The sequence below is a fragment of the Polypterus senegalus genome, chromosome 11, assembly GCF_016835505.1.
Source record: "Polypterus senegalus isolate Bchr_013 chromosome 11, ASM1683550v1, whole genome shotgun sequence".
NCBI lineage: Eukaryota > Metazoa > Chordata > Cladistia > Polypteriformes > Polypteridae > Polypterus > Polypterus senegalus.
The window spans coordinates 16,845,193-16,859,025 of record NC_053164.1 but is presented as its reverse complement, the minus strand read 5'-3'; the positions used below and the strand labels follow the sequence as shown (position 1 = coordinate 16,859,025).

The following is a 13,833-nucleotide window of genomic DNA, read 5'->3' as shown; positions in this document are numbered from 1 at the left end:
ATTCTGGCCAAAAGCTTGACGTATTGAAACGATTCCACAGACAAAGTGACTTTGTTTTAAAAACACGAGGCACAAACAATCCAAAAATTGGGCATCAGCTCATCGCAAGGTGACTGGTTTATCTTTTCATTGCTATGCTGATGACACTCAGCTTTACCTCAGGACTACCCCCACCTCCTCTACTGCTCCTCTGCCAATACAGTATCTACATTGACTACCTGCCTAGAGGAGATAGAGGCGTGGATGAGGCTCAATTTTCTTCAGTTAAACAGATCTAAAACAGAAGCCATCTTAGTTGGCACATCACACCATCTCCGCTCTTCTACCATCACCAGTATCACTTTCGCTGGCCAAAACGTTCCTCTTTCTACTTCTGTCACCAATTTGGGTGTTAAAATGGACCCTCGACTCACCTTTGACGCCCACATCCAACACCTCTGTAAGTCTTCCTTCTACCACCTCAAGAATATCGCTAAACTCCGACCAACTCTCACCCTGGAAGATGCAGAGAAGCTCGTCCATGCCTTTGTCTCCTCCAGGCTGGATTACTGTAATGCGCTCCTCATCGGGATTCCTGGCAAGAGTATTCAGAGACTCCAGTATATTCAGAATTGCGCTGCCAGGATCCTGATGAGGGTGCGAAAGCATGACCATATCACCCCAATCCTGAAATCCCTTCACTGGCTCCCTGTCCCACTCAGAATTGAGTTCAAGGTCGTTCTCCTCACCCATCAGTGCATCTATGGACATGCCCCCCTTTACTTACAGGAACTCCTTACCCCTCATACCTCCTGACGAACCCTCCGCTCTGTGCACACTAACACTCTCCAAGTCCCTAGAACTAAGCTCTGCAGTATGGGTGACAGGACTTTTTCATCTGTGGCGCCGAGACTGTGGAACGGCCTCCCTGACTACCTGAGAGTCCCACAGGCGACTGACGTTTTTAAACAGAATCTAAAACTTTTTAGAAAGATATTTTGTTAAAGTATACATAGATTTTCTTGTTTTATTATTTTGATTTTTTACTCTGTAGCACTTTGAGATTGCTAAAATATAAAGTGCAATATAAATAAAATTTATCATTATTATTATTACAAGCACACACATACACTGACGTCATTTTAGTGGCACCAAATCTCCACATCTTTGGAAGGAAACTGGAGCACACGGTGGAAACCCAGCAGGAAAACATGCAAACTGCAGGCTGGGAATATCGACGACGTGACTCCCTCTGAGACAGCAGCGCTACCCTCTCTGCCACCGTGTCACCCCCATGTGTGTAATTATTAACAGTATTCATTATTTAAACAAAATGAACAATTTATCTGTAAAACGTAACATACATACTGTAAGAAAGTTTAATGACGTCACGCCCTCTACCGGAAGTGGTTGCCTGTTCATGACAGACTCTTCTTTCCGCCATATTGGTTTATCTTCAGCATGTTTGTTTGTTTATTGTTTCAGTTGTTTTTTTACGTTAAATAAATATAAAATACTGGAATTCAACAGTCATCTCATATCGCCAGTCATCTGACCGTGACTCCTGCACTTGGCTTTCTGTTAGCTAAACCCTGCGAATTAGCGCATTTCCAGAGGTTCCTGACACCCTCTTTTTTACATACTTTAATGCATTTAATCATGAAAATGATATCAAGTATAAATCTAAGGATTCTAAATGTGCAGAGAGTTGGATTATCGTACATTTAATGTGTTCTGTGTGGCGATCTACTGCCGTCAGGTCAGGAGGAAGCCCCAGGAAAAAAAAAATCGGCACAGATGTGAGTCTTTTAAAATGCATCTTGTCGTTACGATCGGGAATATGAGACGCTTGAATATAAAAGCACCACGAATGCATCTGTATGTCGGCATGTTGCTTCACCACTTCGAACCATTCATCACACATCGAAGCATGCACATCGATCCCGTTGGATCCGCATAGCGGTTTTCTGTCACATGTAGAGAGTCTGATGTCACATCGTGACTTTTATCACACTGCGCCCCCCGACTTTTTGCTGGTCCTGTAACTCGCGCACGCGTCGCGTAAATTTCTGAGGATCTGCTCAGAGGACACGTGAAATGAACGCTGGGAACGCATGGCAGCCACAATGCATACGCGTATGCATTCTGAGCGTAAAGTATAAACAAGCCCTGAGAAAAAACAGAAAATCAATACTTTTGGAAATGTCTGGTGTGGCAGAATGAGGACAGCAACAAAGCCATGGAATTAAATAACGGGCTTAATTAACAGCGAGAATCGGCTTCTCATTAAGAAAGTGATTGGAGTGAAATTGGTTGGAGTTTGAAGCCCCAGTTTAGCTGGTCATCTGTCGGCTCGTTTCACGTCTCATTTCTGTTTGGCTGCCATTTAATGAAGAAAATAATCAAGTCAGAGGACTGAATCCTTAAAAACAGGGCTAATAAAATGAAGGGAAAAGAAGTTAATTAGCAGTGAGAACTGGGCACTGATTAGGAAAAGGGTGAGAATGAAAACCTGTAGCCACTGCGGCCCTCCAGGCCGGGTTTGACACCCCTTGTTAAGCAAACACTAATATGAGTTTAACTTAAAAGAATTAACTTTCTAAGATTGGCTCTTACAGTAAATAAAAAGCAAACAAAACATATGAAGTGTGTTTCACTTTGTGCCAAATGCAATTCAAATACAAAAATTGTTAAACTTTTTTTTTATTTTAGATGACTGACTTTGGTGAAAAGGGTAGTAAGGAGACTTGGGTTCACTTCCCGGGTCCAGTGAGGTTCATGCCATTGACACGAGAAGAATGGTGTTGGCTTCCTGTCTGGAAGTGTTTACATGCTTTAATTTCCACATGTGCCTGCCTGCCTGTCAGTCATTTGTCATTAAGTATTGCAATGAAGACTTCTAGCAAAAAGAAAAAGCAAAAGTCACCAGACTTGTTTCCTGCCATGTTGTAGACATTTTGTTCCATTGCCAGATGTGTTTTGGTAGTGTGAGCCTGAACTCTGCCAATTATGATGATAACCTTAGTGACCGCAATCCTAATTATCCTTTAGGGAGTGAATATCTTCAACCACCTCCACAGAAATCGAGATATATGGAAAGGGTGGGTTACATAGTAACAACGTGTACTACAGGGAGGGTTAAATGGGCTTCCGTGTGGTGCGATTTCCCTGTGAAGAAAATACGGTAACATAAACACAATGGCGAGTTTTAGTGTGTGTTGGTGTGGAAAATATGAAACATGTCACATTATTTTAAAAATGTGCTGCACTCCTCCTCGGTAATGTGAACAAGAGACCTCAATCCAATTGATTTTACTGGGGTGCATCAGATTACATGCATTACTCTGCTGTCATAAAGAACACCGGTAAATGCAGAAGTGGAAATACGCCTTAAGTGAGCACACAAATAAATCCTTAAAACAACTCCTTTAGTAAGTTTTGTGTTTTGCAATCATGACATTGACTGTGAAACAATTTTTCTGTCAGTTTTAAAGTGTATGCCAATCGAAACATTAGAACAATCTGGATGAGAACCATGGGCCATTCAGCCCATCAAAGCTCACCAGTCGCTGTCCACTTCATTCTTTCCAAATAACATCAAGTTGAATTTTGAAGGTCCCTAAAGTCCTACTGTCTATCGCTTATTCCAAGTGTCTGTGGTTCTCTACATGAAGGAGAACTTCATAATGTTTGTGTAAACCCTTAGCAAGTTTCCAGCTGTGTCCCTGTGTTCTTGATGAACTCATTTTAAAGTCACCTTCTCAATCCACTGGCCTGATTCCTTCCATAATTCCACGTATCCCCGTGTTCTTGATGAACTCGTTTTAAAGTCACCGTCTCGATGCACTGGACTGATTCCTTCCATAATTCCTCCCTACGTGGAGGTTGCATGTTCTCCCCGTGTCTGCGTGGGTTTCCTCCCACAGTCCAAAGACATGCAAGTTAGGTGCATTGGCGATCCTAAATTGTCTGTGTGTGTGTGTGTGTGCCCTGCCCGGGGATTTGTTCCTGCCTTGCGCCCTGTGTTGGTTGGGATTGGCTCCAGCAGACTCCCGTGACCCTGTGTTAGGATATAGCAAGTTGGAAGATGACTGACTTCGGTGAAAGGTCAGGGTTATTTCACAACTCGCAGAATTCAGGTGGCTTTGTTTTCTCTGAGTTGTCGAACTCGTGGCTCCGAGTTCACAGGGCTTTTATCTTGAATGTCTGATTCGGAAAACTCATATTTATCGTATCTGTCCAACAGCAGCACTTGAGCACAGCATGAAAATGGACTTTCATAATCCTGAGGCCCCAGGCTTGAGCTTGAAGCAGGAGAGTGGTGGTGCCATCCTAAGTGAATTCCTCAACAGAGACAAATTGTGCCGTTACCTCTGCATTTGTGAATGTAGCAAGCCTGTTGGAGAGAGAGAGAAAGGACGAGAGCCTGCTGCTCTGGAAGAGGTTCCCTCGCAGTCAGAAGGTCAAGGAAGTTCTCCTTTAGTTCCACTGGCTGAGACGATTGTTCTGTAATCCCCCAAATCAAAGTCAGTTCAAGTCCTGCAGCTGCTTCATGAAGGATGAGGGGAGGCAGAGGGGAGTTTGCCTCGAGTGAATCTCTCAGCACAAACATGTCTGCTGCCAGTTAACGCTTTATCTTACTGTTGCCCTCTCACTCTTTTTTTTATTTATTTAATTTTTTTTTTTACCAGGACTTGTTTGTGTTACTGGATCTGATTGGCTCTCCAGATCCACTCTTCGTCAATCACTTTGACAATACGGGCCGCTGGTTTGACCGCCTGGTGGCACTGGGTGAGTGGCAGCTTTTTTTACGGGGGGAGTGGTCCAAAAAATGCCCAAACTTGTTTAGAAAAAAACTTTTATCATAAAAAATTACCACAGTTGCCTTTCACTCTCCTTGAGATGCAGTCCACTTGTCTCAGCGTTTCTCTCATCCTTGGAAAACAATTCTTATATTTATCTTTTGGATCTCCAGCGTTTTTTCCTGGACTTCTTCTGCAGTACCGAATCTTCTTCCCAAGAGTCTTTAATTTTAATTTTGAGGACAAAAAGAAGTCGCAAGGAGCAATATGGGGGTGCAAAGAAACCACAGGTTTTGGCTGACAATACGGTGTGTGCAGGTGTGTTATCATGGGGCAAAATCCAGTTTTGGGTGTGTCACGTCTCTGGATGTTTTCTCCTGATGTGTTCCCATAGATGCCACAGTGGTTCTGGGAAATGTTGCCGATTGACAGTCTAACTTCTTTATGAAGACGTCCATCAAGGTCGAAAAAATACCATCATCATTGTCTCTTGGTGATCTGCCATGGTAGCTTAGAGAGAGAAAAAAATTACCAAAGTCACCTACTTGATTGTAGAATAAATTCCAAAAACACACACTCGATCAACTCCGCGCAGCTCTGTCAACTGATTAACTAGACTGTGGGCATACAATACCTAGTAACATCTTCAAGAACTACACCATACTTCTGCGCCGTTGACCAATTGTGGCAATTTTAAGGTTTCCCCCCTCGTATGTAGGTTAGGTTGTGAGAGGGTAGGCCTACCGAGATACTTTATCATTTTCATACACCTCTATGGAATTTTTAATGATTATATTATAGGGTTAGGGGGTCATTGTTGTCACGTGTACAGAGGGAGTGATGAGTGAAATAATATGCGTAAAATTAAATTCACAGCACAATTCAGTGTTTCACTTTGCAAAAGAGATTGTGATGGACAGGAAGTAGAGATTAGACAGGAGTCCCCGTGGACTGTGATGTTTGCTGATGACATTGTGATCTGTAGTGAGAGTAGGGAGCAGGTTGAGGAGACCCTGGAGAGGTGGAGATCTGCTCTAGAGAGGAGAGGAATGAAGGTCAGTAGGAACAAAACAGAATACATGTGTGTAAATGAGAGGGAGGTCAGAGGAATGGTGAGGATGAGGGAGTAGAGTTCACGAAGGTGGATGAGTTTAAATACTTGGGATCAACAGTACAGGGTAACGGGGATTGTGGAAGAGAAGTGAAGAAGAGAGTGCAGGCAGGGTGGAGTAGGTGGAGAAGAGTGTCAGGAGTGATTTGTGACAGACGGGTATCAGCAGGAGTGAAAGGGAAGGTCTACAGGACGGTAGTGAGACCAGCTATGTTATATGGGCTGAACACGTTTTAAAGTCGTCGTCTCGATCCACTGGACTGATTCCTTCCATAATTTTAAACACTTCAGTCAGGTCTCCTCTTAATGTTCTTCTGCTTAAACTGAAAAGGCTCAGCTCTTTTAACTCTTTTTGGGCGGATGTCGACTTTTGTCGAAATTCAGCGGTAGTCAGGTGTAAATGGCAAGAAAACTTACGTTCATCAATTATCCAACCCACTGTATCCTAACTACAGGGTCACGGGGGTCTGCTGGAGCCAATCCCAGCCAACACAGAGCGCAAGGCAGGAAACAAACCCCAGGCAGGGCGCCAGCCCACCACAGACGAGAAAACTTGCCATTACATTTGAGTTTGACTCTCTTTGCCAGAAGGAAAGTTAACTTTGTTGATGTGACCTCAATTCCTTGCACGTGAAGGAGTAGTAAAGAGTAATGGCATCGCCGTCTGGTGAGAGACCAAAGTGAATGCTCAACGTGAAATACTCATGTCAGGCTCTCAGTGTTGCTGCAAGTGATCTGGAGGACGAGATTGAAAATGAAAGTGAGGCACCGGCATCGGTTGATCGTGATGCTGAGCACATTTGTGTAGCTGATATGCCTAACAATCACTTACGATGCTTTACGATGACATTAGGTACAAACCAGATTGTGACACACTGCACCTGCCACCACTACCCACCAGCCACGCAAAGTCAGCTAGGCACATTCCTGCTGGCTGTCGAGCTGCCTCTGTGCCAGAGATGACGAATATTTAATTTTTTTTAAATATGCAGTCCTCAAAGAGTTAATCTCTCCTAACTCATCCCGTGCAGTTGTCCATTCAGCCTAGTCTGGATTATTTCTTGTGCCGCTGTGTCATTTTGTAGCCTGGTGATCCAAACTGCACCCAGTACTCCAGATGAGGCCTCACCAGTGTGTTATAAAGGTAGAGCTGAACCTCCTGTGACTTGTACTCCACGCATCAAGGCGCTATATAACCTGACAATCTGTTAGCCTTCTTAATAATAATAATAAATAAAGAATTATTATTATTTGTCACATACATTGTTATAGAGGATAACACGCAGTGAAATGCATCTTTTCACATACCCCCTGCGGTCAGAGCGCAGGGTCAGCCATTGTACAGCGCCCCTGGAGCAATTGAAGGTTAAGGGCCTTTCTCAAGGGCCCAGCAGAGTAGCATCTCTTGGCTTCTGAACACAGTCTGGAAGTTGATAGCACTACGACCCCTAAGTCCTCCTTGTAAAGAGTAGTTTCGATTTTCAGACCTCCCATTGTGTAGTCAGTCAGTCAGTCAGTGTCCAACCAGCTATATACTAACTACAGGGTCACTGGGGGGGTCTGCTGGAGCCAATCCCAGCCATCCATCCATCCATCCTTCCATTTTCCAACCCGCTGAATCCGAACACAGGGTCACGGTGGTCTGCTGGAGCCAATCCCAGCCAACACAGGGCACAAAGCAGAAACAAATCCCCGGGCAGGGCGCCAGCCCACTGCAGGGCACACACATACCTCCACACACATTAGGGACAATTTAGGATCACCAATGCACCTAACCTGCATGTCTTTGGACTGTGGGAGGAAACCCACGCAGACACAGGGAGAACATGCAAACTCCACGTAGGGAGGAATTACGGAAGGAATTAGTGCAGTGGATTGAGACGGTGACTTTAAAATGAGTTCATCAAGAACACGGGGACACAGTTGGAAACTTGCTAAGGGTTTACACAAACGTTACGAAGTTCTCCTTCATGTAGAGAACCACAGACACTTGGAATAAGCGATAGACAGTAGGACTTTAGGGACCTTCAAAATTCAACTTGATGTTATTTGGAAAGAATGAAGTGGACAGCGACTGGTGAGCTTTGATGGGCTGAATGGCCTGTTCTCATCCAGACTCTTCTAATGTTTCAATTGGCATACACTTTTTTAAAACTGATACGAAAATTGTTTCACAGTAAATGTCATGATTGTAAAACACAAAACTCACTGAAGGAGTTGTTTTAAGGGTTTATTTGTGTGCTCCCTTAAGTATTTCCAGTTCTGTATTTACCGGTGTTCTTTATGACAGCTGAGTAATGCATGTAATCTGATGCACCCCAGTAAAATCAATTGGATTGAGGTCTCTTGTTCACATCACCGAGGAGGAGTGCAGCGCATTATTAAAATAATGTGACACGTTGCATATTTTCCACACCAGCACACACTAAAACTCGCCATTGTGTTAATGTTACCGTATTTTCTCCACAGGGAAATCGCACCACACGGAAACCCATTTAACCCTCCCTGTAGTACACGTTGTTGCTATGTAACCCACCCTTTCCATATATCTCGATTTCTGCTGGAGCCAATCCCAGCCAACAGAGTGCAAAAGGCAACTTCAAATCCCCAGGCAGGGCACCAGCCCTCCGCAGGACACGCACACCAACCACACATTAGAGACAATTTAGGATCGCCAATGCACCTAACCTGCAAGTCTTTGGACTGTAGGAGGAAACCCACGCAGACACGAGGAGAACATGCAAACTCCACGCAGGGAGGACCCGGGAAGCGAACCCAGGTCTCCTTACTGTGAGGCAGCAGCGCTACCACTGTGCCACCATGCCACCCACCCTATAATTTAAGTTTTTTCTTTTTCCAAAATGAAACCCAGCGGGCATATGAGGTTCTACCAAGGTACAAATTAATAATTGCTGTTCTGAAGTGACAGATGTGATCTTCATTATCCAAAGAGAAGGGCTGATCCCTCTGTCTGTTTTCTAGAGAAGCGTCTCCACAGGCTCGGCCTGCTGTCTTCACACCCTTCTGAGCAGACTTACTTCCGCAAGGATTTCTACCTGGGACCTGTTGAGGATGACCATGTGCCTTTTTTAAAGAAAGGTGAGTGGCCAGGCTGCTTGCACCTCATGGCTTTTATTTCTGTGAAGCACGAAGTGCGTACGAGGAGGTGAACAAATCCTGAAGCCGAGTTGAGTGCTGTACTTTGTCCAGTTTGATCTCGTTTATTCAGGTGTGTTCTTTTGTGGTTTTTGTAACAGTGTTGGGAAACATTTGAACTAGTCGAGCTTCAGGAGCGGCCATTCTACTAAGATGGCTTTGCTTACACAGCCAACATGTCATCTGTCCTCTTTCACCCATATCCCTTTTTGAATACACTTTTTGTTTAATGTTTTCAGCTCTGATGACAGATTCCCTGACCGCATATCATGCCAGCCATTTCTGGCTTTTTGACTACGTCCCAGCTCCTCCATTTCCTGGTTGCTGTTTCTGCCTTTTGGCATCGCCACAGTCCTAACAAAGCTAAATGAACACTTAGACATAAGTATTGAAGGGTGGCCTTTTACATTTTCTCTATTCCATAATTGTTTTTGGCCTATATGAAGTGAGGAATCATTTGACATTAAAATAAAATTTCAGAATTCACGTGTGGTTTCAGTCATTCTCCAACCCGCTAGGGGTCTGCTGGAACCAATCCCAGCCAGCAAAGGGCGCAAGGCAGAAACAAACCCTGGGCAGGGCGCCAGCCCACCGCAGGGCACACACTGGAGACAATTTCGGATCGCCAATGCACCTAACCTGCATGTCTTTGGACTGTTGGAGGAACCCACGCAGACACGGGGAGAACATGCAAACTCCAGGACCCCGGGAAGCGAACCCAGATGGGTCTCCTTACTGCGAGGCAGCAGCGCTACCCACTGCACCAATCCATGGTTCAAATCGAGGCAATTCTCTAGACCAGGGGTGTCGAAATCTGGTCTTGGAGGGCTGCAGTAGCCAGAGGTTTTCATTCTACCACAACAATAACATTTATTTCTATAGCACATTTTCATACACTCAAAGTGCTTTACAGGATGAAGAAAAGAGAAATAAAAGACAAAGTAAGAATTAGAATAAGACAACACTAACTAACATAGAATAAGAGTAAGGTCCAATGGCCAGGGTGGACAGAAAAAAAAAAAAAACTCCAGATGGCTGGAGAGAAAAAATAAAATCTGCAGGGGGTCTGAGGCCACGAGACCACCCAGTCCCCTCTGGGCATTCTACCTAACATTAATGAAACAGTCCTCTTTGTATTCTGTAGGGTTGTCTTAGAAGGACTTGATGATGATGATGGTCACGTAGACTTCTGGCTTTTAATCCATCAATGTAGGACATCACAGTGTTTTCATTAGATAGTGGAGGTGCAGGCCACCACGGGAAAAGAAACAGAAGGGAGAGTAGGGGTCAGTACGGATTATAGAGCCACCATGAATAGTTACGATAATGTATTGAATATACAGAATATCAGGATTAAATGAAGGTGAAGCTATGAGAAGGCCATGTTAAAGTAATGTGTTTTCAGCAGTTTTTTTAAAGTGCTCCACCATATTAGCCTGGCGAATTCCTATTGGCAGGCTATTCCAGATTTTAGGTGCCTAACGGCAGAAGGCCGCCCGCCTCACCACTTCTTTTAAGTTTTGTTCTTGGAATTCTAAGCAGACACTCATTTGAAGATCTGAGGTTATGATTTATAGTGTAAGGTGTCAGACATTCTGATATATAAGATGGAGCAGATTATTAAAGGCTTTGTGAACCATTCTAACCATCTTCTTCATCAGTGACCAGTTTTAACTGCTAATTAACTTTTTTGCCGTGTTTTTAATTGACTTGAGTCGGGTCCCTTAGTAGTTTTTCCTTAATTAGCAGCCAAACAATAAAGAGACACAAAACGAGCCGCCACATGAGCAGCTCACCTGTGCCCATCACACAATATCTGAAAATAAAGAAAGGTGAAGGACTCGGTAAGGCTGATTCTCAGGTCACTGATGGCATTCTTAGTAAAAAAAAAAACCAGAAAATCAACAGTTTTAGAAATGTCTGCTGTGGCAGAATGAGAGCAGCAACAAGCCATGCGATTAAATAACGGGTTTAATTACCAGCAAGAATCTGCTTCTGATTAAGAAACTGGTTGGAGTGAAAGTGGTTGGAGTTTGAAACCCCAGTTAAGCTGGTCTTCTGTTGGCTCGTTTCACATCTCATTTCTGTTTGGCTGCCATTTATTTAATGAAGAAATTAATCAATTCAGAGGACTGAATCCTGAAAAACAGGGCTAGTAAAATGAAGGGAAAAGGAGTTCATTAGCAGTGAAAACTGAGAACCGATTAGGAAAAGAGTGAGAATGAAAACCTGCAGCCCTCCGGGATCAGAGCGGGACACCTGCTCTAGACTTTGCTCCAGAGCCGTAAAACTATATGAATGTTTTCTACCTTTTTGTGAATCACTTCCTTCTCTATGTCTTGATCAATGTTGCCTCTCTCTTCTCGTTTTTCCCCTTTAATTTTTTATTTTGTTTAACGTATCCTAACCCCATTTTTTTTTTTTTTTTGTATGGCTGCCTCCGTGTAACTCTGTTTTCTTTTTTCTTTGTTCTCCCATCCCAGGAGTGCCTGTTCTCCATCTTATCTCCACTCCCTTCCCGCCCGTTTGGCACACAATGGACGATACTGAAGAGCGGCTACACGCCCCCACCGTGGACAGTCTCACCCGCATCATGGCCGTCTTCATAGCAGAGTACCTCGGCTTGTGATCCTCCCCGCCACAGTTTGCCCAATTTTGGACCTCCACTTCAGAACTCAGCCCCGTTCTGGCACTCGTTTTTCCTTTCTTTAACACCACAGATTAATGGCATTGGGGGGCATCTGTGAGAAAATTTACATTTAATTGAAAAAAAAGCGCAAATTTGAATATGATAATTTAATGACAGTATTTATTATTAATTAAGATACGGCGGTGTGGCGTCTCTGAATGGTCGATTACTATCATAGGTTACATATTATTCAAGAAAATGTCACAATTTGACTCTCCGTTCTTTAATTTTTATTATACGTGTGTGCAGACTGCTCAGATATGAGTTGATGAGTTGGGGTGCCACTTTGGTGACCCCGTTTCTTAAATGGCAGAAAATTAAAGAAAAAGTACAACAAAAAGACCATTAACAAGTCTTTCAGCTACAGAAGAACCCGATCTCTCCTTCTCTTGTGATCTTAGGAGGGTCATCTTCATGTGTATCTCCTGACAATACAGTTTATTTATGTGTAGCCCAAAATCACACAAGAAGTGCCGAGATGGGCTTTAACAGGCCCTGCCTCTTGACAGCCCCCCAGCCAAAAAATTAGGGGAAAAAAATGGAAGAAACCTCCGGAAAGGAAGTTCAAAGAGAGACCCCTTTAGAGGTAGGTTGGGTGTGCAGTGGGGATCAAAACGAAAAAGGGGGTCAATACAATACAGAAGAGAACAAATCCTCAATACAGTATAAAAATGAAAAGTTTAGAAGTACGGAGTAGAATTTAACAGTAGATGATCTCACATAATAGGATTTGGACGCAGAAGGCTTGTGAGACCCTGGCCAGGAGTCATCTGGCTGCTGTCCTTGACAGTTGTGAATAGAAAGAGAAGGTTGTGAGCGATGGCACCCCGATCTCGGCCCGGCGTGGTGCTGCTTACCCCGTCAGAGCCCCTATGCACACGTGTGTGTGTGTGTGACCTGCGTTTTCCTTGACCTCAAAAAGTAATTCAAACTGCGTTATGGTGGGTTTAGAACTGTAAGAGTCCTGCGCTCACATTGTTTTTTGTTTTTTGTTTTGTTTTTATCAAATGCATTTTTAACATTGTTGTATTTAATGACGCTCTTCTGCAATGCCATTGTGACAGTCACTTGCTGTGTTGGGCAGGACAGTCGAGAGTTGTGATGTATGACGTTCTTACCGGGCCGCTATAAAACGTCAGCTTTGTGCACTTCCTGGTTTGTCCAACTTTAGCCTAGAAAGTCTCTGGTGGGGCGGCATGGTGGCGCAGTTGGTAGCGCTGCTGCCTCGCTGTTAGGAGACCTGGGTTCGCTTCCCAGGTCCTCCCTGCGTGGAGTTTGCATGTTCTCCCCGTGTCTGCGTGGGTTTCCTCCGGGCGCTCCGGTTTCCTCCCACAGTCCAAAGACATGCAGGTTAGGTGGATTGGCGATTCTAAATTGGCCCTAGTGTGTGTGTGTGTGTGTGTGTGTGTCCTGCGGTGGGTTGGCACCCTGCCCAGGATTGGTTCCTGCCTTGTGCCCTGTGTTGGCTGGGATTGGCTCCAGCAGACCCCCGTGACCCTGTATTCGGATTCAGCGGGTTAGAAAATGGATGGATGGATGGAAGTCTCTGGTGTTCTTTTTGTACATTAATGTTGATCTCTGCTGACAAATTTCTTTGTCTTTTAGACCATGTCTTTCGGCTTTATGTTTTGGCTCAGTTTTCATGCGTATCCTGCTTTTCTAATTTCTTGATCTTCTGCTTGTCGACCTTAGCTAGTGTTACGTATAAAACTTTGTTTCTTAAGAATTTCAAAACCAACAACACTTTTCTATGTAGTCACCTTCGCTTGCGATGCAGTTCTCCCAGCGTCGTACCAACTTTTCAATGCCCAGTTTACGGCTCCTCCCGCCTTCACCGTTTCAATCGAAAATATACAAGTGCCGAAACTTTTTGGACACCCCTCATATACAGTATGTTTCCATTTCTCCTCATTCCATTTCCTTTCTCTCTGTACAGAAGTACAGTGCAGCTCCCGTCAGTACAGAAGACAATTTCTATTTTATTTTTCTTTCGGCAGTCAAACTGACATTTTCACAAAGATTAGAATTTTCAATCATTAATGACAGAACTCATTGATATTAACTGGAGGGGTCCTAGGATGGCCCTATAACTGTAC

The 13,833-nt window shown here is 44.0% G+C and overlaps 1 protein-coding gene across 2 annotated transcripts in view; it reads left to right on the top strand.

Annotated features, from left to right (window-relative positions):
- LOC120538696 (glutaminyl-peptide cyclotransferase-like) overlaps positions 1-12,246 on the top strand; it is a 49,264-nt gene extending 37,018 nt beyond the window's left edge. For both annotated transcript variants that reach the window (XM_039768094.1, XM_039768095.1), the window contains 3 exons: positions 4,671-4,770; positions 8,875-8,991; positions 11,532-12,246. In XM_039768094.1, the coding sequence (XP_039624028.1) occupies positions 4,671-4,770; positions 8,875-8,991; positions 11,532-11,677 (363 nt within the window). In that variant the 3' untranslated portion in view covers positions 11,678-12,246. The remainder of the gene's footprint in view (positions 1-4,670; positions 4,771-8,874; positions 8,992-11,531) is intronic.
- The last annotated feature ends 1,587 nt before the right edge of the window (positions 12,247-13,833 follow it).